The 25,979-nt window shown below is 36.6% G+C and overlaps 1 protein-coding gene across 2 annotated transcripts in view; it reads left to right on the top strand.

Annotated features, from left to right (window-relative positions):
* Positions 1-25,979, top strand: part of TFEC (transcription factor EC) — a 61,408-nt gene that overhangs the window by 9,075 nt on the left and 26,354 nt on the right. For both annotated transcript variants that reach the window (XM_057412188.1, XM_057412187.1), the window contains exons 2-3: positions 17,377-17,628; positions 20,298-20,393. In XM_057412188.1, coding sequence (XP_057268171.1) covers positions 17,548-17,628; positions 20,298-20,393 — 177 coding nt within the window. In that variant the 5' untranslated portion in view covers positions 17,377-17,547. The remainder of the gene's footprint in view (positions 1-17,376; positions 17,629-20,297; positions 20,394-25,979) is intronic.

The raw sequence follows: 25,979 nt of genomic DNA, 5'->3' as shown, positions 1-25,979 counted from the left end.
TTCCTTGTCCTTGACCAGGGTTTAGTGGTTCCAGAAAATGTAACTGCTGCCAGCAGGAACAATTTGCAGGATCTAGGCCCAGAACATATTTTACATGTACTGTTTGCAGGAACTAAATGACCAGATCTCTTATTATGGACATTAATTGTTCCTATCCCTCTCTGTACGTTGTCTTGATGCTATAAGGGGCAGGGTTACTTCTGAGTTCTGTGTGACATTGTGTCTGAGACTAGGTTTTTTAAATATATATACACATACATTTTAAAATATGCACAGGCCTAAATTTTAATCCCAGCTGTAGCTGAACTAGCTTTATATGAACTCCCAATTATTTTAGTTGTAAAACTGGTGACTAGTTCTTATCCTCCAGCAAATGAAGCCTTTTACATATTAATGGTAGTGAGCACTAGTGAAATATTGGGAGCAGTTGGTGGACTTGCTGGGATCACAAGTCTCGTTTTCTGGGTCTGGGGTTAGCTGGGACTGGGAGAGGAGCCATGTGTTCTGGTAGATTCATAGTCTGTAGTTTTTCCTATGGCAGGCTGCAAAAGCCATAAATTTGAACAGAACAGGCAGCTCTGCTCCACAAAGGGTTGGGGTCAGGATCGAGGTAAGGCTGTGTATAATTCATTCAGATCTGGACTTTTTCGCATGGTAGTTGTTCTGCTACTTGTATAAACAAAGCTTTTTAAAAGGGTTTTTTTTTAGGGTTAAATAGGAAACCACAAATAACATTTTCCTAATAAGTGAAGTCAACATAGAGGTTCTTGAAATAATTTCTCAGAAAGATATTTTGTGGACGTTGTTTACCACTTCATAACAGACTTTTTCCTGAGCTACTTGAACTATCTACACTTCTTATTCATTAGGCCGGATCCCAGTATTCTGCTCTTCAACTTTCATACAGGTACAAAAGTGTAGAGGAATAAAAAGCCCAAAATGCATACACGTTTTGTTGGTGTTGAAGACACTGACTTTAAAAAATATAAAAATGTGACTTGTCCATCAGCTGTAAGTGGGCTTGGCAGCTTTGACTCCAGTGCAGCTGCATTGACTGACACAACCTAAAGACCTGAGTCGGAATTTTGATTTTTTTTTTTTATATTTCTCTCATAGTTTGGAAAGCAAGCCTGCTGTTTCAGTCTTTCTTTTAAAACAAAGAATGCATGTAAAAGTGTGTCCTCTATGTTCATCAGACATACTGTTGAATTTGATAGTCCCATCATTTGTAAGCTACATATATTGTTGCTTTAATGCATTCCCTCACTACTTTGATAAAAGCCTTAAGATGTTGCCACTAGTCTTTGATGTTTCCTTCTGATGTTACAGTACCTCTTCTTTTTCTTCTCTTCCAAAAAAAATCTGTTTTGCATAAACATGAGCAGCCAAGACATTTCTAGTTAAAGATAGAAACATCAAGTTCTATCAGTAAAAGGACAAAATGAGAAGGTATAGCCAGACTTCTTTATATTCTTCTTAAGCCCTTGTAGATAAAAAAATAGCCTGTGTGTTCTCATTGTAAATATACTAGAGCAAACATACTTCACTAGTTTAAAAAAAAACCCACAACCTAGGCTGTCATGAATATTCTTGTGATGCAACGATTCATTTTCCAATAAGCTGTTATAACAACTCTGGGACAATAAATCTTAGGCTGGTAAGAAAATACTTGTATGTTTATTCTACCAGTCTACTAACAGGGATTAATTGGTTATCATACAAGAGAAAAGACTGAGTTTTTATATTTAGCTTCAAAGCTGTATTGCTTATCTTGAAAGGTAAAATCATGTAGTCTGTTTTTTACTGGGAATAAGTAAGGGATGATGAAGATGATGATTACTAGTAGTAGTAGTAGAAGAAGAGTAGGATAGAAGAAGAGTTGTTTCAACAAAAGGTCTTAAAGAAAAGGTAGTGCCATTGTCCTAATGGGACTGAAATAATCCTTGCCCCAGATTTTCCAGAATGAAAAAGATAGAATAATATTGATAAATAAATATTATTCACATTTATCAAGAAAAATAGATTAAATACTTTGCCCAAGGCCATATAGGAAAAATGTAGCAAGTGCAGGGATTGAATACACACAACTTCTGAGTGCCAATCCACTGTAATTTAAATTACTAGCAAGATGTGTGGAAAGAGTTATTTTGCTATGAATGTCATGACTGTTTTGCTGCATTCAAGAAGAACCCGGTGTAGTGGAGCCACAACATGGTCTGGCGATTAAAGAATGTTAAGCCAAGAAATGCCAGCTTGTCATCTTGTTTCTTCCAAGACATACGTATCCTTAGGCTAGTGAAAATTTTATCAATTGTCAGTAATGTAAATAGGCATAAAATATTACTTTGTCGCACAACCAAACTATGGTTCACTTCTTAAGGACTTTTTTCATTGCAGGATGCCCTTGATAAATACTGCTTAAAGCTTCAGTCCTAAAAGCAATTGCCCATGTAAATATTTCCCTGAAATCAGTGAAAGCCTTCATAAAATAAAATGAGAAAACTATAGGTAGTTGCAGGATCAGGGCTTAGAAAGGCATCAACAAAGATAAAGACATTCTTATACCAATAAGCAGAGATTAAACAAAAACAAACAGTCCTCCCACTTTCACCCTGCCCCCCCTTCATGAGATGGAAGTAAGTAGACACATAATGAGCTCCTACTTAATGAAAGGAAAATTTGGGATTTGGAAATTAGTAGGTTAAATAAAAATTGTTTAACTGTGGAATCAAAACCTATGCAGCCATAAAAAGTTCTAGAGGAACAGAAAATTGCAAGGAATCGAATGATTCTTGAGAAGTGTCTTATATCAGACCTCCCAGATGGTGAGTTTTAAAGGTAGGTTTAGGAAACTAATATCCACGTTCATCTCTTATTCTAAAATATCTTCTAAATCCTAGAATTACACATTCTATACACTGAAATTGAGATCTGTATACTGGTATTGAGAAAATAAATGCTTACTGTGGGTTTTTCTGTAGCTTTTACTGAATCCTCTGAATACTGAAACCAAAAAAATCCCATGTCCTTCACTTCTCAGTATTTGAAGTATGGTTAGTAATCAAAATCAGCTGTTGCCCATGGCTGCTCTTCCATGACGCACCTTTCTCCTCCTATCCATGCCAGATTTTGCGCAGTGAATACACCCCTTGCACATTTTGACATAAAAGCTATTTTAAATAGTTTTCTGTATACATCCTTGAAACATTGAAACTCTGCTGCTGGTGTTGCCTTCTTGTCTATGAGGGAGGATAGACTGCGTTTTGTTGTAGTGAAACAGTTAAAGTTTTAAGTTATTTGCCTGCCTATTCACTGTGTGGTTTAGAATTTACGGTCTTGAAGAAAACACTAGCAACAAAACAACCAGATCTACTTTGGATCCATTAAATGATCAAAACTCCTGCTGGGAGTATTGCTGTTTCTTGTTTTGCTGGTAGTCTTTTGCATGATTCCCAGCCCACATGAGCAAAGGATATCCTGGCTGATGTACTTCTCTTCAGCTTCAGGTATAACAACCAGGACCCTTTATTCTGTGCAAATACAGAAAAGTGAGCTAACCAGGATTTTCTGCATCCAAGCTTGTTTTCATGTTGAACACATTCTATTCCTTTCTTTTGTTCAATAGTTAAACATTTCTTCTATATAACCACCCAGGATATTTCCATGTTTATGTTTATTATGGCAGCAGTACTTTGCGCTGCTTACTGACAGGGCCAGTTGCCTAAAGTTTACTTGTTGCCTAAGTAAACTATCCTCTAGAAAACTGGAATATAGTCTAAATTTTTTGCTCATTATTATGTTCCAGTGTTGTCTGGTTGTTATGGTTTTGTCTACTCAGCTAATCTAATTGCCTTGTTTTCCTTTTTTAAGGTTATTTAGTTTTCCTTATAATGACAAACTCACCTTTCTTTTCCTTCAGAGCTTTATTCTACCTATTTTCTTGGTGAAGTTCTTTGGTTTTGCTTTCACATATTGTGGCTAGAAATAGAGAGATACTCAAAATACCTTCTAAGTAGCAACTGAACTTAATGTTCTTTGCAATGCTTAGTTTTCTGACAGCTTTTTACTGAGCTCTATTTTTTCTACTTGCATTATCAGCCTGATCTAGCCATTTGATCTAACTTCTAATTTTCCTTAATCATAGTGTTTTCTTCTTTCAGAATCATATTAAAACTAGTTCCTGTTTTCCACCTATTCATCTTGAGTAGGTATTTTCTGCTCTCCCAATTACTCTGAACATTACCTCAAAACTTTGTAGCAAATGGGAGGATAATGCCATCTGCCCACCTCAGGTGACTTAGATATTCTCCCTTGATACTGCTATGCTCAGTTTCTTCTTCAAGCTTTAAAGAAACCTTTGTGAAGGTGTAAAGGGAGTTGGTAATATAATTGAAAAGGACATTTTTACTTACCTTGTCAAATGTAAATTTCAACTCAACTGCATTATAAATGTTTTTGAAGAGAGTAAATCTATAATAATGTAAAGTGTACCTTTGGAAGTGAAAATAAGATTTCAGAGGCTGACATGTAAATCTTGCTTCAGGAACTGAAACTGCAGGTTCAATTTAGTTAGGCTGGAGACTCATGGATAAATGTATAACCTAAATTCTTCTGTTGAAGTTCCAGCTGTGGAGAGGGACATCAGGAATTCTGCACTTCCAGTAGTGAGATTTTGTAATCTTTAACAAAGAATATTACTGCCCATTTTAGAGACCATCCTGACTGTAACAGTGAGCTGTGCACTCATGCAGCTGTGGTCAAAGAAGGAGGGACAAGGCAAATGAACAGCTCAGAGACCAGCACAGCTACATTTTGATGCCACTTTTACCTATGCTGTTCTTTCTATCAGTTTTCTGTAAGAAAGCCTTCCCCACTTCAGCAAGCATTTATGCATCCATTAATTCAGTGGGATGGTACTGAAAGCCACCAAAGTAAGGATAAAGTCTGGACTTGACTGAGCAAAAAAAGGATGTTACCAAAGTATAACTGTCTTATATATATGTTCTGCAAACAGCTAAGGAAAAGGTGATGAGCACAAGAAATTCTCAGCAAATTCTGTTGTTAAACAACTTTGAAACAGCGCTGAATAAACTGGGACTGTGAACTGGGTTGAGAATAACCCTAGTGTTTGATGTTGAAGCTAGCTCACTGTAGATTATAATAATAAAAGACTGTAACAGGAATAATTTTGCCTCTGTGCTTTGTGGCCATTTGAATGGCAAGAGTAATGACAGAAAAACTTATTGTAGGAAACTGCTAACATGGCCATACTCTTATGTTATTGATTTCTTTCAGCATCTATTCTTCAGTTAATATTGCATTTAAGACACAAATAGGAAGTTTCCTTCCTTAAAAGTGCTGTATCATTTCTTCTTCTTTAACTGAAATTCCAGCCAGAGTTAAGGAAATACCCTCATAAACCACTTCTCCTTTCTCTCCCTCAAAACAATTGGATATGCACAAACAGCTACATGTATAATTCATGGCCAGATTTGTACTAGTCTTTTCTTCTTTGCCCTGTTGTGTTCAGGTACGTGGGCTCTGAGGCAATGCCATTGTGTAGAGATGATCAAACTGATAGATATCCAGCCACTGCTGGTAGGTAACTATACTGGCAAATTAATATTACTGAATTTAACTGTGTGATGAAAATCCGGTTAATCAGTTTTTGTTTTATTTTACATGTGTGACAGAATTACAATTTTATCTCTCATCTTCTTAAGACAGACCAAAAAGACTACCATTTGCCTTCTTTCTGCAGCATGGCCTACTGATTACGTTCATAAATATTAACTCACTAGATAATGAAAGAAATTTGTTAATGCTAATAAACTCACAAAATCTTAGTGTTAATATTCAGAGCCCACTACTTTGTTGAGGTACAAACACTGTGACATATTTTCCTGCTGAAAGTTATGTGGCAACATACTGAAGACTTTAAAGTAGTGTTTGCCTTATTGAATATTCTTACTTTCAACTAAAAAATTAATTTTGAAGACAGGCAAATTTCACATAGAGACATAGGTGTGACAATCATTTTTCTAGGCAATTATAGCCTTCTTATTTTTAACTTGTACATTCCTTTCCACATTAGGACCATTGCTTTTGAAAGACTTGCTCTGTACAATACAGCTTATAATTAATGCTCTTAATAATGACTTACTAATAGTAATCTTTAATTCCATATTCACCCAGAACTCTCATTTAAGATAAATGGGAGTTTCTCTTCATCAATCCCACTAGAATCAGTCATTGTTTGTTAATTAATATGTTTTTATTTAGTGTATATTTGCTGAAAACTGTTGAGTAGTTTGGGCTTACCCTAATATCACTCTTCCAGCTCCTTTTCTGTAGTGTCTACTAAGTGCACAATGTTTGTTGTACCTGAATTGAAATGGAAATGCTGGAAAGCCAACTCTATCACTGAAGGACATGCACTTGATTCTGCTAGGCTGTCTTTTGGTTCTATTTATCGCAGTTTTATTGTGGTTCCTGTTCTAAAGGTTTTTTAAGACTGATATCAGAATTTAAGTAATTATAAAAGAAACTGAATTTTGACCTGTTGTACGTTAGAAATGGTATTAATTTAATTTTTTAAATTTATTTTGTTACTGCTGAATGTGGCATGTTGTGAAATAAGTTTGAATACACATCAAAAGGCAAGACTGATTGCTCATTTCAGTACTGAAAGTGGCAAATATGCTAATTTTTGTGAGATTTCCAGTTAACTGCTGAGCATGGCAAAACATGTGTTTGGAGCCTTGCACTCTATAAGTGTTCTCTGAAAGACTTCTCAGCTTCCAATCTCCTCTTTAGCAGATATTTGTCAATGTTAGGCTGAAAAATATCTTTTCAGACTCAAACATGCAAAACTATAATTCAGAAATGACTCCTCAAAATAAATTACACAATTTTAAGTAAAAAATTATATTCATTGGAATTTTTGGTAATATAAGGTGGTTTGGTTTTTTATTTTTGGTTTGTGTTTTTTTTTTCACTAACAGCAATGCTCTCTGTTTTAACTTGTTTTTGTAAAAATAATGCGAAATATGAATCTTATGAAATTATTGAAATATTTCAAAGGCCACATAATTACTGCACTGGAAATCCACTCTTCCTACGCTCAAAGCAAAAGTAGAAATGTATTGCCAAAAGAGTATACTGATTTGTTGAGTGTGTTTTACTGAAGGTACATTTGCTAGCCCCATGAACAGCATGCCAACAGCATCCCAAAGCAAGAACATGGTCAGGCTTACTGCTGCTTACAGCCATTGAAACACATTTGAGCACAAAATGGATATGGTGACTTTAAAAAACTGCTCTTAACAACTGATGTGAAATATTTTTTGTTACTTTTTTCTCATATAGCTATCCTTGATGTGCCATTCTTGTTTCTGATGGAAATGTCACCTACTGCTGTCAGCTAACCCAATATGCTCCCCTTGTATGAAAGCATACTTTGTGGCCAGATCCTAAGCTGGCTCAAAATGATGTTGCTGCCTTGATTTCACAAAACTCGTGTTGTGAGGCTGAACCTGAGATGCCTACTTTGAAATCTTCCCCCCTTGCCCTCTTTATCATTCTGAGACTGAGGAAAGCAATAGAAAGCACATTTCTTAGGCTGAATCTGGTTTTGTATGTGTCTTTACAGAAGCTATAACCCTTCACAGACTTAAAATAACTTGTCCAACACATTAGCCTCCCTGATGTGACTACCTCACCAAACCACCTTATGCCACCGTCTTTGTTTCCTCTGTTCTTGCAGTGTATGGGCTGGGGGGTGCATACCTTGGTACAGTTTGTTTTCAAAATGAGGGAGGATTGAAACACACAAAAAGAGGTTAGGAGTAAGCAGTGCTGTCATCTGGTGGTGAAATTGTTACCACTTTAAACAAACTGATTGTGCTTTTCAACCAATGGCTTTCACTTTTTTGAGGAAGTTGATGTAGTCCCCTTGGCATAGAGTCACAATTCTTTCATATAGAAATAAGCAAAACCATTGGTTTTATCCAAAATTGCTGAACCTTTTGAACTCTATTTTTGAAGAATAGCACACCAGAGAGAGTCTCATCGGCTTACTACATTCAGGTCTTTTTCTTCTTTAGCTTGTGATGCCAAAACATGAAAAAAGTTATTGGAAAGCATGTTATAAATATTATTCATGTGCAAATTCTACTTGTCCAATGGAATGAAGAAATGAGGACAAAAAGACATACCCCTCCCTCAGAAATATCAGTATACTCAAACGCCAAAATACTATTTTCCCCTTTATAATTTTACCACCAGTACTTTTTTCCACATAATATTTGATGTCCATATCCTTACATACAAGGAAAATATACTTTTTAGATCTAGCTTTTTAGATCTAGCTTTTTTAGATCTAGTTTTGCTGTCTGTAACTGAACAGGAGGAATATTACTGTCATCATTGCATCTCAAATTATACAGTGCCTGCTCACCTGGGAAACCAGAAAAAAATGTGTAGGAAGCAGTGAGAAACTTTTTACTTCACACTTCCTCTTCATACTTTTTAAGGCTGACCTCTCTGAGTTCTCTTAACCCTCAAAGTGAGATACAAGTGAGAAAATTATATTGTCACATGAAACAATTAGAAATCAAAGAAGAAACCAGATTTTTTTGAAACTGTTCAGGGCTTTACTAAAGTAGCCATCACATGAGTGTTCTTTCTTCTTTTGGTTCATTCATTCTGACTTTCACCCACTTAACTTTTCTCATCCACGCATAAAGGCAGTACACTAACCTATTGTTTCTCTCCAATGTTCAATCTATATTCCAAACTTTACTTATGGATAACAAAATAGACTCTATGGATCTTCATACTGCATTAATCTTTTGTCTCTTCTAAGCACTTTCATCTGACTTAAATAGTTAAAAATACTGAGATTAAAATAAAAACTTTCATGGCTGCAAGCATTTTCGTTATTCCCAATACCTGTATCATGTCTGCAAAGCATTCCCAATCCCTGTATCATCCTGTATTATATGAATTCTATATTTTGAAGTAGATTTCTTTCTGATGCATGATATTTGTTAGAAAGTCTTGAATCTCTGAATAAAATACATAATTCTAGTTATGGATTTCCCATGCTGCTATAATGGTAATTTGTATGAATCTGTGTTAGTTGTTGCAGTTGACAAGTACAGAGGAACTTTTAATGCTGCAGGTTTTTTATTTCTACAAGGACTGAACAAACTGTACTGATGGAAGTTCATTAACAGAAGATTTTTAACTAAAACCCAGATTATTGTGCTTGCCATTCTCAAAACTGATTTTCCTTGACTACGTTTGTGATACCCTCTACTGCATTTAATAGCATCTTATTAACTGACCTAATTTGAATAACTTCTGGAGATAGAGACAAGTAGCTAAGTAAATCTATCAGGACCTAGCTCTTTAAGCATAGCTAGCCATACAGAAAAGTTTCTTTCCATTCTTCAGATGCAGGAGTCACATTCACTGTCCTGTAATAACACTAACAATAAAGAGGAACTGGAACATTAAAGATTTATTGTATTCAGAGGTGTCATGAATCAGTGAGAGAGTGGACAGGGTCACTGTATGGAGTCAAAGTGACGATATTAGCTAGGGTTTGATAATTTGATTGTGGTCCATTCTTATGCTTGTGTGGCCTATTAACTGTAGTGGTTGGTTTTATTCAGTTTAGATTTTCAGCTTAAACTTGAACTTAAATCAAAGGGATAGTTTTTGTGAAAATACTTCCCGTAGTTTGCTTTGCTTAACTTTATAGGCTGTTTTTATAGTGCAATGTTTAAAACTTGAGTCTTTCCTGCCAGTGAAGACCACAAAGTCATTGAGACTCATTGTTATTTTAAAACATGACAAGCTGGCCTTAAGACCTTAGGGATCCTTTCTTCAGAAGTCAAGCTGGTGATGGATAAGGAGCCATCAGAGCTGTGTGTATCTTAACTGCAGGAGTTCAATTAAGAAGCCAAGAGTGTCTCAGGTATAGCAGCACAAATAGAAGTGCTTGCTTTTGATAACGTTTCTGTAGCTGCTCAGTGCAGGTAGTTGGCTTCCCCCAACTCATTTCTGATTGCACAAGGAGGTTAGCACAGAGGAATACCTGAAAGGACTGAGCTCCATCAGTGTTCAGTGACTGCTAGAGAATGCCACAATGGGGAAACGCTATCAAAATTCCTGCGTCTGCACGGAGAATTGACAGGAAATGGCTAGCTGTAAGATCTAGCCTCTGACAGCCACAGCCCTGAGAGCTCTGCTGCCTTTTTCTCCCTGAGAGAAACTCTGTTCTGCTGCTTATTCTGTGCAGAGAAAGTTTTCTCACCCAGCACTGGTTTCTGCAAAGTCTGTTCTGCATTTTTTTGCTCCCACACTCCTCTTGCTTTTCAGAATGTTTGGCAGTGTGATGGAGAATTTCCAATTGCTCCCATCCTACCCCACACTTAACAATTATCAGCTATTTTTAGACACTGAGATATCAAAATACAGAAGCAGCAGTCATTGTTGAAGACATGGCCTTTGTCAAAGGACTTTAAAATATTTCTTCTTCAGTCTCTTCACCCTTGAAAGAGCATTCACACGTTCCTGATGAATATGATGTCAAAGGTTAAATAAGATGAAAAATAGTGCATTAGAGTCACATGAGAATTTTTTCTTAACTTAAAAGCCACTGTAAGGCATCTACTAAACACAGCTGTGAGTTGCCAGACTAGATGTCTTTTGCTTTGTATTCTTTCTTTATGCATATTAATGGAGAAGGTCTCATCTAGTCAGATCAAAGTCCCAATAAGAAAAATATTCGCATTTAAAAATTAATTACTGTGTTTAGTTTAAGTAATTAATTGACATAATCACACACTCTTTCATAACCTAAACATTAAAGTGAATAGCTACAATTTTTTGGTGATAAGTTTTAAGATAGAACAGAAGTATATAATTGCTAAATTAAATTGAAATTTCATTTTATTATTAAATAATTTCACAAATTTGCTTTTCTCAGAGTTTCATAGAAAAAGCAGGACAAACAAACAACTGATGTTCATTTGTAATAGAAGTTAAAAAGGATTAATTCATCAGTAAAAATGTTTTTTTTTCCTAACCCTTAAAATCTATTTGAAAGTCCTCAGAAATAGAGCTAAAATAATCTGTGTTGCCACTGTGTTTCTTATCTTAAAATGGAAATAGACTTTTTTAGAACTTGCAGAACATTTCAATAATTAAAATGTTCATAATTAGATGCTTATTTTCTGGGACAGTGGCTGAAAAGAACATGAAGCCACATAAACAGTTTCAAAGATATGTTTTGTTCAGGACTAATGATGGGTGATGTGATCCCATCAGAGTGAGAAATTTTACTTCAGAAGTTACTGAAAACACTAGAACAAATTGGCATCCCATATAAATGGCAAACTGTAATGAAGTCTATTGAGTTTGTCCAGTATACTATGACCATATTTAAGCACATTATTTTATAGCAGAGATTTAAATATTTATTAATATGGAGTGAATTTTCATCAAAGTTGCAATTATAATAGTCAGTTTTCACATCCAAAAATCCATAAAATTGAAACACAGAAAGTGTTATTAGACTGCTAATTCAAATTCCTCTGAAATCACAGACTTCGTATTCCATTTACTTTTTATTCTAGTACTCAGCTTTGAGTCCAAGAATGTGTGTGATAAAAGTGTATCTTGGATTTGGCTCTCTTACATCTCTCTCAGGAAGTCATCGACCCTTAGTTTGAAGAAAACAGCAGTTAGACCATTTCCTTCTCAGTATTTCACTGTTTATTCACATCATTTCCAATGTGAGCTTGTCTAACATTATCCCGTGGCCAGTGGCTCTCGCCACGCTTTCTGTGCTAGCTGAAAGACCCTGCCACATTCAGCATCTCACAGAAATGTCACAGTTTTCAATTTGACGACAAGTATATAGCTGAGTTTCTTTAAACTTCTGCTGAAACACCCTTTTCTTGGTCTTCAATTACTTCCATAGTTCTTTTCTGCATCCTTTCAAATCTTTCAATAGTGTTTTAAAAATGTTTAGGTAGAAATATTTTTAGGATTCTATTATTGATCTCTCTTGAGCCATAAATAAAAGCAGAGTAAAGCCAAGCTCCTATTCATTACTTTCTTTATGCTATTTTCTCTTCCTTGCTATAGCATCACCTGGACACTATTGTCGAGTCGATGGTTTGTTACAAATTCCTTACAGAATCATTGCTTCTGGTGCTTTCTCCATTCAGTCTTCTCCAGTGCTGCACCCTGTATTTCTTTCTACAGCATATGCAGATGTGTATTTGGCTGAATAAGAACACATCTTATTTCAGTGGGCTCGCTACTCTAAGAAATATTTATCCTCTTTTGTTGTTTTTTCATTAGTCCCAAATCACTGATGGAAATATTTAGTAGTACAAAACTGAAGAGCCCCTCTTTTTGATGCTGAGCCTTTGCTGACTACTTTATTATGCATGTTCGTTAGCCAATTCTTAAGCCAGTTAAAACACGCTTTGTTGATATTGTGTAGTGCTATATTTTTAATTAGAATATTGAATGATACTAAGTCAAAAGGCATGCAAACATGGAATCTATTATACCTAGATCGTTACCTTTGGCAACCTAACTTGAAATCTCATCAAAGAGCAGAAGTAGATTTGTTTGACAAGGCTTATTTTGCACAGAACTATGTTGACTGGCATTAATTATATTCCTACCTCTTAATAATTAATTAATTAAATATCTTTTTAGTTTTCCAATTATTTCTGCCAACGCTGATGCTCCTCTAAGCAGCTTGGGGGTACAGGTATCACCTACTTGCCCTCAGTGTAATACCAATACAAGATGTAACACTGCTACTTACTGGAATATCATTGACATTGTTCATGCCTCCCCTAAGTATGCCTTCTTTCATACTTCTGGAATGCTAGGTGTTCTCCTACTAATGGAAAAAATAATATATAAATCTCATCAGCAAATGTGGAAGTAAAAGAGTTTATATAAATAAACTACTAAAGGACTTGTTATGCCATTGTGCAATATATTAGAAATGAAAGTAAAATGAGTGTGAATGTGGGAAAAGATGTTACACAACTCTACCGCAGTTTTGCAACATGATGATGTGTGCTCAAATTAGAAAAAGCAATTGAAGAAGTTTGAGTATGCATCTGTAATCTGAAAGGCTGTTCTTGTTTGTACAACTGGCTTGTCAGTGAGTTATAAAATAGAAAAAGGTACAGTCAGTTACATGTGCATTGGGATACTTTGGGATTACAAAATCCATCTCAAAGGACAGATTAGTTTTTATTCTAGCTTTGTTCTGGTGGAATTATAATGTTTGAGTTTGGGCTGGAAACATTTGGCTCCCTGCATACTTGATGCTTCTGGTTCTGAATAGGCTTTAATTTCACCATTATTAAGAAAGCCAGATAATAGACAAAAGCAGTGCTAGAAGGGAATGGATATTGTATTTACAGTTGAACTTTATACTCTCATTCACTCCTCAATCTGAAATAATTAACATTTAAAGTACGGGACCACAGCCACTGCAAAAGAATGCCTGGGAGGAGAACCAGCCTTTAATCTGTGCAAATTTGTCACCTTGGTACACCCTAAACACGCAACTATCAAAAGAGCCTGTATAACTTCAGGAGCACGTGGCAGGAGAGGTCAGGTCAGTGACTATACTGAGAGCTAGAGCAATGGGCTAGTAGGGCAACACTAAGTCCTGGGCTGAGTCAGCATCTGGATTGTCAGGTGGTCACTGGGTGCCCATTTCCCAGAAATTGGGCACGTCAACAAGCAAGGTCATCCATCTCACGACCCTCTTCTCCCCCAGAAAAAACACCAAAACCAAACCAACAAACAAAAAGAAAGCCATGGAGATATTTAGTAGAAAGAAGTCTGCTGAGAATGGGAGATATGCTTTGTCAAATCACACAGCTCAATCTGAGTCAGAGATGAGAACCCAGGTTCCACAGAGGCTCCTGATTCTTGGATGCTCTACCCTGAAAACTATGTCAGGGTCTTCCTTTACAGCTGTTGTGCTTTAAACACACGATTAAATGTGTTTAATTCATTGGCCCTCAGAGAGGGGAAAAAAACAGAAGGTAACTCTATATTCAGACTGTTGTTGCAGTAAAAGGTGCGTCAGCATCAACATTGCAGGTTCTTGGTCCAAAGAAGATTTAATTATTTTATATATAGGAGGACTCAATTGGAGAGTTACAGAGGCCTTCATCTTAGAATTTTACATAGCCTGTAACAAAATTTTCTTACAGATTATGAGAAGTCCTCAAAAGACAAGGATTTAGAAAATTAGTCTCCAAACCCTGCTGGAGGATACCAAACTGGGATTACTGGGCAAAATAAGGATGCTTTTAATTTCTCCTCCTGGCTATTTCTAGATTTCTTTTCCTTCCCCAGATGCTCAGGGCCTTGTTCAGTCAAGTTTTGAAATGGAGGTTCCACAATCTCTAGGCAACCTGTGCCAGTGTCTATCCACTCTTTTTATACCATTAAAAAGAAACTGAAAATCAAGTCAATATTTAATGTTTGTAACTATGGCAATAGTTATTTATAGGAATTTATTTCACCTAAAATTTTCTGAAAACCTAAACTGAAACTTAGTTCGATACTACTGGGAGAAGATAATAGAAGTAATCCAGCATTCAAGTGGAAGCTAAACAGATTGTGCTTGGTATTTAACACTGCTACATAGAATTACTAAGTCTTTAATTAATTAATTAATTAATTTCTGCTACTATTTCACATGTTACATGAACAGTTTTAACAGTAATTTCTAATTTTTGAGAGTTTGACTTGCAATCTTAGTATTCCTTTAGCATACCAAGTTTTTCCCTGCCCCCATTTATTGTACACTCTCAGGATGATTATAAAAAAAGGATTCCAGTTCTGCTTTGTCTTTACAAAGTGGTTTGACTTTCAAAAGTGCTTTATTTATTATTAGGATTGACTTCTAAGACTTATTTAGATATATAAAAAGGATCAGGGATTGCAATTTAGGTACTTTTTGAAAATCAGGCCATAGATAACATCAGTGGTTCTGTTTTGTAATGACTGCAACTGGCACAGTAAAGGGGTGGAAAGGTTTGTAAAATCATAGCAACAGATCCCATCAGTAAAGTACGAGATTCTTTTCCTGTTTGTGGAGATTCAGGACAGTACTGACAGGATATAAGCACTTAAAGAATATCATTGAAAGGTAGCACTCCTGATCAAGTTGATTTTTAACTTAGACAGCAGTTAGCTGATTATCTTTCACAGATCCTCCCTTTGCCTGGTGGGATGGTCTTTCAGTGGTTTACTAGAAAATCAGGCTGCACAGAGATTTCCATCTGCCACTAGCAATCTGAAGTGCAGAGAAAGCAGGAAGCAAACCACTGACTTTTCAGCAACATTCTGTGGCAGAACCCACTTCCTTACTAAAATTCATTAAAACAAAATTTTAAACCAAGGTTGTATAGACTTTGGACACAGCAGATTTCTCATGTTTCCCATTTAATTTGAAGACATGATTTTCTGGATTGCATACTTCAGGTAGGCATATAAAGTTTCTAAGACAACAGTTCACTTTGTGTGGGTTTGTTCAGTAACCCTGAAGGACAGCACAAGCAGAGAGTGCTTCTGAAACAGCAGCAGAAAACAAGGGTGCATGGCAAAGCCCTCCTCTGGCCATAAAATGGGACATATTTTCTTTCCCTCAGCACATTGCATTATGCCCAATATCAAGAGTCTGGTTAAACTGGCACGCAGTAGATTTTATGTTTAAATTCTAATTAAAGAAACTGCTTGAGTTTCTAACATTGAATATAAGCTTAAGTCTGAAGGAGTAAATAGATATATGAATGATTTGGGACAATTTTACATATATCTTTACACATGATAAATCAAGGCTTAAATTAGCAGTACATTAATCACTTTCTAAAACCAACACAAAGATCTCAATTAAAACAAGTAATATCATGATTTAAGTAAATCCTAAATGGACATGTAGTTTTTAAAACCTTACATAGGATGCACATCTTTCTAACATAATATTGGAAAATCTAAACAGTATATTTAAATTTTTATATCAATATTTTGATGGACTATTATTTAATAACTTTAAGGCTTACATCAAAGTAATTAATATTATATTCATTACTGCATGACTTAATCTTTTTTGTATGACTAGAAAATTAGTTTAAAGAAACATAATTAAAATAATCCTAGACATGCCACCCTAACATGATTAAAAATAAAGTAGATATTGCAATATTGTAAAAAAATATAGCTAATTTAAATGCAAGCCCCTTTTATGGGCTATTTGTCTCTGCTTATGTATGTTAGGGGAATTAAAAAGAAGTTTGTATAAATGACTGATTTTTTTTTTTTTTTGAGAAAAAAGGTCTGCAAAACGAGTCTTGCTAGTATTTGACTAATATTAAGCATTACACAGAGGCCACTTGAGAAAAATTTATTATGAGAAATTTGTGACCAGTCATGCCACAGGAAGAGGAGAAAGCCACAGGGCTGAAATGACAGTAAGGTTTGTGTATGCAGTGCTCCTCTGGTAGTTAAATTGCAGGAATGTAACATTGATCTGAAACGGGAGCTGTTTGAAGTAGCAACTGTCAATCTCTGTATTCAAAAGATAGCCGAAAGTAGTACTCAATTAGCCATTTTGGCATGACCACTCAGTTTATAAAGTCCTACCAACTCAAAAAGTGATCTGTCCTCAAGAGGCACTTCAAGAAGACTTTGCGGTTTGATAATAGTGAACAGTCATCCAAGGCTATAGCTTGGACTCTTTATTTTATTGTTTGGGGATTTATTCCAAAAGTACAGCAATGCCTCATTTGACTGACTGTACTTATTACAAGGTGAGCCAAGTGTGGATTTAGGTATGAGTGAATGTCTGCTGGTGCTGCTATTACTTAAATTGGTTGGATTATGCTTTTCTTTATGCCTTTGTTTACTCTTTGAAGTAAAAAAGAGTTACTAAACTGTGATATTAATATTTGAGTACATATATGCCTGTAGATTGATTATAATGATCAGTAATTTTAACAGAGATCATACTTTAACAAGGAGAGAAAAATTTGTATCATAATTCTGGTCTTTCCTCAGGATTGTTTATCTTTTCTAATTCTATTTTTCTGTGATAATTATTCAGAAGGTTTGTTCAGCTGTGTTAGGGGTAAACAACACACATATAAGAAATGTGTAAGGTGTAAACCTGAAAAATAAAGATTAAAGGTTAATAATAATTCAAGTGTTATTAAAGCTGAATCTATTGTTTTGATGTTTAAGCAATCATACATGCAAATACTGGCACTAGTAACTTGAAACTAAACAATTATTTCCATTCCTTCCCAGGTACAAACACACTTGGAAAATCAGTCTAGGTACCACATACAGCAAAGCCAGAGGCACCAGGTGAAGCAGTACCTGACCCTCGATACCAAGCTGTCCAGCCAGACGCTCTCCCTGTCACACTCCCACACAATCCAGCCTGTGGGAGTGAGCTCCATTTTAAGAAACGGACACATGCCTCCCGTCAGCGACACTGGCACACCAGAAAGCCCTGTTACCAAGCTGCTGGCCCTTGGCGGAGAACATGAAAATGTGGTAGGGCAGAGCTGCTGAAAGGAAAGGGGAAATGGGTTTTGGGTTCTGCTACAAAAACATTACATAACCACCTTGCATTGTCAGTGAGCAAATGATCGTGGAATCATGAAATGGTTTGGGTTGGGAGCAACCTCAAAGACCACTGACTTCCACCCCTCCTATCATGGGCAGGGACACTTTTCACTACACCAGGTTGCTCAAAGCCCCATCCAGCCTGGTCTTGAACACTGCCAGGGATGGGCCTGACTTTCTTTACTTTCATAAGGCCTTTGGTTGCAGCACATGTTCCCTTAATCCTTTTGGATTACATGAATGATTCCCTTGAATCCCTGTTAATAGCTTTTTACATGATCAGGCTTCTGAATTTCTGCCAGTTAAAATGTACTATTGCATCTTTTTATCTACGTGTCATATATTGCTGTACATTTTTTGAATATGCACTTTGCAATGCAAAACTTTTTTTTTTTTAAATGAGAGTTATTTCTGTCTGAAATCATTATCCTAGCTGCATAACAAAGTTAAATGCTAATTACCTTAAAGATGTAACTGAAAGAATCACTCATTCATTTTTCAGTTAGCTGATACATTTATATATGGGTTATCTTGGTTAACTTGACATAGATATGCTAACTTTAGTACCACCATTGATTTTAATAGAGATAGAGCTATTATAAGATGTCAGATTCTCAGCCAGTGTGAGATGTAGATCATTATGGCCTTTAATACTTCAATAGATTTCAAAAGACACTGCTTATTAGGTAAAAGGGGAATTCCTATAGAAATGAGAAATGGTTATGCTGTATCACACCTTGGGCTTTAACAGAACAGAAAAATCTTACAAATACACTGTGACTCATTTGAACATTTGGATGTAATGCAGCTAAGCATGAGGGAACTGGAAAAAATAATCCTGATACTTCCTGGAGAGCTCATCTGGGGCCCCTCCATTCCTTCTGCATTGACAACTGACATTTTATGTCAGGTTTATGGATTACTGATGCCACTAGTCTGCACAGATTATTATAATAGATGGCCTTTGTGTAGGCCTCTGTGATCAGCTCTGTGCAGCGTGCTGGAACCATTCTCAGGCTGATTTTGGGAATCATGCCAGGAATAGCTGGTGCTTGCCCTTGTACCATTCTATCACCTGGAGAGCAAGATGGCTGCTTGTAAACCATCCTCCTGAACTATGCCTGGTGACAACTGGGAGAGTTGTAGTTGGCACTGACCAAAATCCTCACAGGCATTTTACCAATGATTTGAATAATCCCATCCCAGAGCCTCAGGAAATAACTGACACGGTGTAATTTCCTAGGGCAGATGTGCCCTCTGGCTCAGCATAGGCTATAGTTATATTAGTAAATAACGTAGAGCCAACACACAGGTTAGTGCAGTGAACTGTAGTCATTCACATTGTCTAATTGCTGGGAATTTCTTGGCATCTTTTTGGTCCTGACAACACTCTGCTGGGTAAGTCTGGGCACAATTGCTAGGACAGCGCGTCTTGTATTTAGAAAGGGAGAGGAGTGCACGTATAAGCTGTGCTGGGCCACGTGGCATAAGAGCCTGTGTTGAAAAGTCTTTCATTGCATAGGACCCTCTTGAAAAGCCTCAGAGCACAAGCCAACTGCTCCTGCACACGGTAGAGTTAACAGTGACACATTCATTGAGGGCTCTTTCCCAAAGTTATTTTGTGAATGGAACCAGACTAAAATTATCACTGAGAACTCATGCTGTACCTTGTCCAAATCTATATACGTCTGCAAATCATTCACTGTTTCATCCCACCTGTTCCATCTGCTTCAGTAGTTTTTCTTTCAACTTAGAACACAAGTGGGACCAGAAGGCTCTCTGGAGAAGTATCCAGTGTATTGCCAAATCATAGAATCATAGAATAGTTAGGGTTGGAAAGGACCTTAAGATCATCAAGTTCCAACCCCCCTGACATGGGCAGGGACACCTCACACTAAATCATATCACCCAAGGCTCCATCCAACCTGGTCTTCTTGAACACTACCAGGGATGGAGCATTCACAACATCCCTGGGCAACCCATTCCAGTGCCTCACCACCCTTACAGGAAAGAATTTCCTCCTTATATCCAATCTAAACTTCCCCTGTTTAAATTTTAACCCCTTACCCCTTGTCCTATCATTACAGTCCCTAATGAAGAGTCCCTCCCTAGCATCTCTAAAACCCCCTTCAACACAAACCTCTGCCTCCTGAATCTTGAGAGAGGTGTGTAATGCCACATCTTGAGTGACTCATGCTGTTGCAGAACCACAGGTTCCTTTCAGCCTTCCTGCACCAGTGCAACAAACCCTGTGGGTTTGACACATTTGATGAAGGTGACAGATCACAGCTACAACTTAGGAATGCCCTCCTTGTCATCTGATCTTGGCGTTGTAATAACGGCTTAAAAAGGGGGAATGGGCTGGTGTTTGGGAGGAAAGAAGTGATTTGCTAAGCCACAAGAACTGTTTCCACAAGAAGCAGAAAATATGAATATTGTGTAAAAGTACCTCAAATATTTGAATTTTAAGATATAAACTACTGAAATTCAGTTTTACTGATGTAATAAATAATCAAGAATAATTCTTCTGTATTTTCAAAGTAACATTTTTCCATTATTATTTGTAATGATTAGTCTTAAAAATTTTATTTTATCAGATGGAAGAGGTAATTGAAGACATAATCAATATGGAATCAAGTTTTAATGATGAAGGGATAGGCTGTTCTGAAACTCCTCTACTAATGCAAAGAACTGTAAGTATTCAGCGGAGTTTCATCTTGCTATTTATGAAAGGATTGCATTGAGTGATTTAAGCACATGATACAATTCAGAAGATAAAGCAGTACTGTCAGTGGACTTTTCTCCTTTCTCTACGGTTGCTTGTCTTCAAGAAATATTACAGGAAAGGGTTCAATTGTGGTGGGACACAACTGTTTTAAGTGGTCTGATTAGCATTTGGGTTTCTAGCACAGCATCAGGTGTGGTGCATAACCCATTGGAAGTACTAATTCCCATGCAGGACTATGGGTAAGAGAAGTCTCCGAACCCTAGAAGGTTGTTTAAAGTCTTGCTTAAACATCTTTCTACCTTATCTAAAAAAAAAAATCAAAGCTTCCCCATGTAATAGGTTTTACAGTACAGTAGTTTTTCCAGTGCCCTATGCTGAAGCAAGGGTGGCTCTATTTGTTGATTTCATAAAGGCAAATTGCACTTAGGTGAACAATTTCAGGGACTAAGAAGAGAAATGTAACTTTTCAGATTAAATGCTTTCTAGCAATAAATATAACACATTGTTAATCCTCTGTCATTACAAAAAGACATTACAGAATCATTACAAAGATTACTTACATTTCCATATATGTTACACATTTGCAGAGGAAGAATGGACCTTTTCTGGACTGAACACACAGAGCTTATTGTTTGTGAAAATCACAAAAATGACCTTTATAAAAGGGATGTTTTTTGTCCTCTCAATCCTAATTTATCATCGGAACCATTTTTCCGCAGATTTTGTACTCAGGGTCTTAAAATGGTTACTGATAGGGAAACTTCACTCTGGTGAAGGCAGGATTTTCAAAGGCTTTGACAGTCTACAAAATTAATTTCAGAATACAGAGTCAGATGCTTGCTCTTAATCACCCTCTGGAGGAACATCTTTTTCTGACTACAGAACATCACTGGCTACCAAAATACCTTAGGAGATAAGATCTCTACACCTCTGTGTTGCCCACTAAACAGTTCAGCATTAATGGCAATTAATAATTCCATGAATGCCTGGCATTTGTATGCCACTTACAGAACTAATACAGTCAGATTGATTTATATGTATCTCAGTACAGAACATAGCAAAGAAATGGTCCCTGGGGAGTGAATTAATATTTTGGCTCAAATTAACATGAGGCAGGGGAGGATCCTTCCAGGTGGGCTACTGTGGGATAGTGATGAGAGGCATGAATTCTGGGTTTTGGATTGCAGTCATACTCCCTCAACACCCTTTAAAACTGGATGATGTTAATCTATGCTAATTCCAGCCTCATTAGCCTTTATCTTCAGCCGTGAAGGACATATCTTTCTGAAAAGTATTGAATACCCTACTCTTGACAAGCAAGGAAATATGCAATGACTTTTAGGCCTAGCTGGTATCTTATTTGCAAAGTTTTGACCCTCTTGCAATGCCTGTGGGCCAGATATTTATATTTTTGTTTGTGCTGAGGATATCACCAGGCTGTTAGGTAAGCCAGGGTGTGTATTTCCAAATCTCTCTGTGCAATACTATGCAAACTAAAGCCAGCCTTCAAAAAGTCATGCGGACTGCACCAGTGTGGAAGCAATCAAGAAGTGTCTTTACCTCTTCTGTCTTCTCTTTTGGCAATACGTACTCAAATATATATGAAAGAAATGGGCATAAGGAGGTGATGTTTGGCATTTAGGTCATAACTCACAGTTTTATGGCATCTTTCAGGCAACATCCTAAATCTGCCTGTAAAATTTTGATCATAATTAGTGCTATAGAGAAAGATAGAGAGGCAGTAGAAAATATGCTTTTAAGATCCAGTTTTTCATTATCACACTAAGTGTAATGACATTTTCTTTATCTAAGTTAAAAATGTGTATGTACAACAGCGTTGGATGAGGAAACATTATGAGGAATGAGAGAGAAGAGGAACTGGGTTTGTGCTGTACTCGAACAAAGACTCATAATACCTCTTAGCTACTTCTGCACAAGATGCCTGGCTGTGGCGGTTACCATCAACATAGTGAGACTGAAATTAGAAGTGAAACTGAGCTGGTTGTGTACCTGGCTGATTCAGTGTTTGCATTCTCTTTACACTTCTCCAGTTATTTTTCCCTCCTTGCCATTGTCTTGGATTTGCCCAAGTGAAAAAAAAAAAAAAAAAAAATCTGACAAAATCTGACTCCCTTCTCTTTCAAAATGTGGTACAAGGTTTGGGTGCTTTTTCTGCAAAATCTTTTCTTCAACAAGCCAAACTCATGAAGATGTTTTCTCAACAGAGAGTGGCTGAAGTAAGGTACTTTGCACTGCTATTTGTTGTGTCGTGTAGTGAATTAATGTTTGCTTTAGCTAGATGCACCCGTATACCATTTTAATGGCACATTAAATGAAGACACTGAATTCTGTGAGACCACTCATGTGAATAATTGCTCAGAGGCTCATTGTCTGACCCTGAATTAATGAATTACAGTCATGTATTAGTAGAATCAGAGAAGTGAAAGCCAGAACATTCCTCCATCTCTCATTAAAATAATTATAGCTTCTGAAGAGTAGATTATCTGACTTTTATTGTGTTTGGACCCAAATTCATAATTTCATAAAACTTTCTGGCTATGGGTTGGCAACTTAAAAATTGCTCAAAGTAGGGAGTCATCTGGCTGTGTTTCTATTGCTTTTAGCAGCACTCTAGTGGTAGAAACCTACTTTTTATAATAATTTTTTAGAAGTTCAGTTAAAATATGAGTTGGTCCTCCCTATATACAAGATGTCTTAATTCTTCTGAAAATGTTTATAAACCCAGTTATATCTTTGTCCAGAAAAATGTAGCTGAAATAAAATTGTAAATATTTTTATGAGCTATCATTTGATGACAACTGTTTGTTCACCATGGAAAAGGCAAGATTAATAAAAAAAACTTCTTGAAGATGACACCAATTTAAAGTCACTTTTCACTGTTATAATAATTTAGTTTTATGAAACTGTTTACTAACAGACAGCAACATTTTTTTCTATATTATCATATATGAGGTCAGGTTTCTTTCTGACCTCATAGGAATAATTAAAAAAATGAAACAAAGAAGACATGAGTGAGTTTTAGAAGTGAGTTAATGTCATGTATGTGACAGACATTTAAAGAGTAAATATTTTTAATTTTCATCAGATTTTCATTCTTATTCAAAATCCTCACAGTCTATTCAACATTCTGTAGTGAATTTAAAGTTTATTAACTTCCCAATGTTCAGAACATAGGAAATATAGATGTACAGGTCTGTTAATGTAAAGCACATATGACACTATCATTAAAAGTTAAAAGCAAGTTCTAAAAAGCTATGGTCTACATTCTTTTTAGTATCTGAAAAAGGAAAGTTTAAGAAATGCTGTATTAAGGCAGATATGGAGAGCATCAGCCACAGCGGAGAGAGCCAGAAAAGAGCAGAATTGAAAAATAGGTTCTCTGTGTTTTTCAGGGTGTGATTTGACAGTGTGTGACATACTGAACCTTTACCCGTTACTAAACGTTGGCGTGTTTTGCTAATATATGTATACAGCCCTAGGAGTCACCAGAAAACCTAGGAATTTTGCAAACACAACAGTAATCTCTATGAAAACTTTTGGCGTTTTACCAGTACATTCATTCAGAAATAACTGTGGTCACCCAGATAATCACTGTACAGCTGCTGGGATAACGTCCTCTACTTGACATGCAGTCCACTAAAGCATCAAAAGCATTAGGAGACTGACTGGCTTGGAATGAGAATAACCTGAGAAGATATTAATGTTCTGCAAGGGCAGAGGCTTCTCTGGAACCATGCTGGGCAGGACCAGAAAGAAAATAATTTAATTTTGAGAACATTTCCAAGGATTCTAAGTTTCTGGGGGCTTTTTTTTCTGGTGCACCAGAAAACAAGAGCTTTCTGAAGTAATCTTGAAGAAGCCTGGGGAGATTGCTAGTGGTGAGACCTAATGAGTAGTGAGTGCAGAGTAGTGCTTGTGGCAGCGCACTACCATAAAACTGGACTTCAGGTCACCAGCAGTGGTCCAACTGTTGAGTCAGTTGGGCTCACTGTTGCTGGAGTTCTGGATACCGAATGACTAAACAAAATGGAGCAGTTCCTTTCAGATTGCTTGGGAGAAAATTGAAAGCTTCTCCAAGGAGAACCTTTTTCTTGAGATTTTAATGTGTGAAACACTAAACAGAGCTAAGGAAAGAATGTTTCTATGTTGATTTATTTGTTATATTTAAGAAATATTCGATTTGATTATCCCACTGAATGAGCTTGACAATGGGAATGTTTCCTGAAAGCAGTGGCTTCTGTCCAATAAAAAACAGATTTTATTTTTATATATGAATAATTTTTCTTACTCAGGGAATAGAATAGCCTTGGTAGTCCTAGACAAAGCTGGAGCAGATATCTGTTAAAGCAAGTTAATTTTAGAAAAATTCTCCAGAATAGTTTCCAAAATGGTTCTTTCCTTTAAGAGTAAAAAATACCTGAAAATTTGAAACAGCATTAATTCCTCCAACAGTTCCAGCTCAAACTGCATACTGAAATCATTACGGTATCATTGGTGTTTTGAAGTTCACATCACCTCAGAGACTGAGAACTGCCACAAGCAATGAATCTGTTGTTGAGAACTTCTCTCATTTGGGAAGCTAAACAAATTTCTTCAGTCCTCCTTTGAATCTGACTTGATGTACATAGTATTTATATTCTGGGAAAAGAAGAATTACATCACTAACAGGGAGGAGAAGCAAAAGCACCTGGGCATGCTGAAAGGCAGGGGTTTTTCTAGCTTTTAGGCAGCAGGGCTGAGCCAGGGTTGCAGCCAGGCATGAGGAATGGTGGCAAAGTGGGTAGGGCAGTGCTGTGTGAAGGCATTGCCTTGCAGTAAGTCACCTGTTAAAGGATCCTGTGAAGCTTCACTGCTGCATTTTCATTACTTCATTTTATACATTCATAGTCCCTATTTCATTAAATTGGGAGCTGTGGTCTGCTTCCAGTCTGCTTTGGAGTCTAGTCAGTTGGGATTGCTCCACTTCTGTCACTCTTTCAGGAAAACAGCTTATGGAGAAAATCCTCACTTGCCCTGTGGCTCACTTGTATTTCCTGAGCTCGTTTGGCATTTGAAGAAATCTTGCGTTGTACAGGAATGAATGTGAGGTTAGATCAGGACAGGACAGGGTAGATGCTTTCCTTCTCTAAATTTCATGATTTTCTTAACTACAGCTGGTATAAAGTCCTGATTAAATCTGTTAACTCCCCATTTGATTTTATGGAGAAGCTGTTTATTGATAAAAGCACAGTGCACTCTGCCTGCAAAGTCTCACTGCTATTACAAGGTCTTTGAGGTCACAGTTTCTCATCATGGCATTAATAATTTGCATTTGTATCAATTATTTGTCAAATACTGATGGTTAGTATCTGGTGCATGACAAAAACTGCTGTCTGACCCATTCCCAGAAATCATAAAGAAAAAAGTAGGTATCCTTCAATGTATTTTGTTCAATAATTGCTGTGATTATTCAATCATGAAGTAAAACCAGGTTTCTATTAGAGGTGGATATAGCACTGCTGATCTAGGCAGCCCACTGCTGCATAAACAT

This window comes from Pezoporus wallicus, unplaced genomic scaffold (assembly GCF_028554395.1).
Source record: "Pezoporus wallicus isolate ANWC-B61680 ecotype Strahan unplaced genomic scaffold, APGP_CSIRO_Pwel_v1 contig_3858, whole genome shotgun sequence".
Taxonomy (NCBI): domain Eukaryota; kingdom Metazoa; phylum Chordata; class Aves; order Psittaciformes; family Psittacidae; genus Pezoporus; species Pezoporus wallicus.
This window is presented reverse-complemented; position numbering and strand designations above follow the sequence as displayed.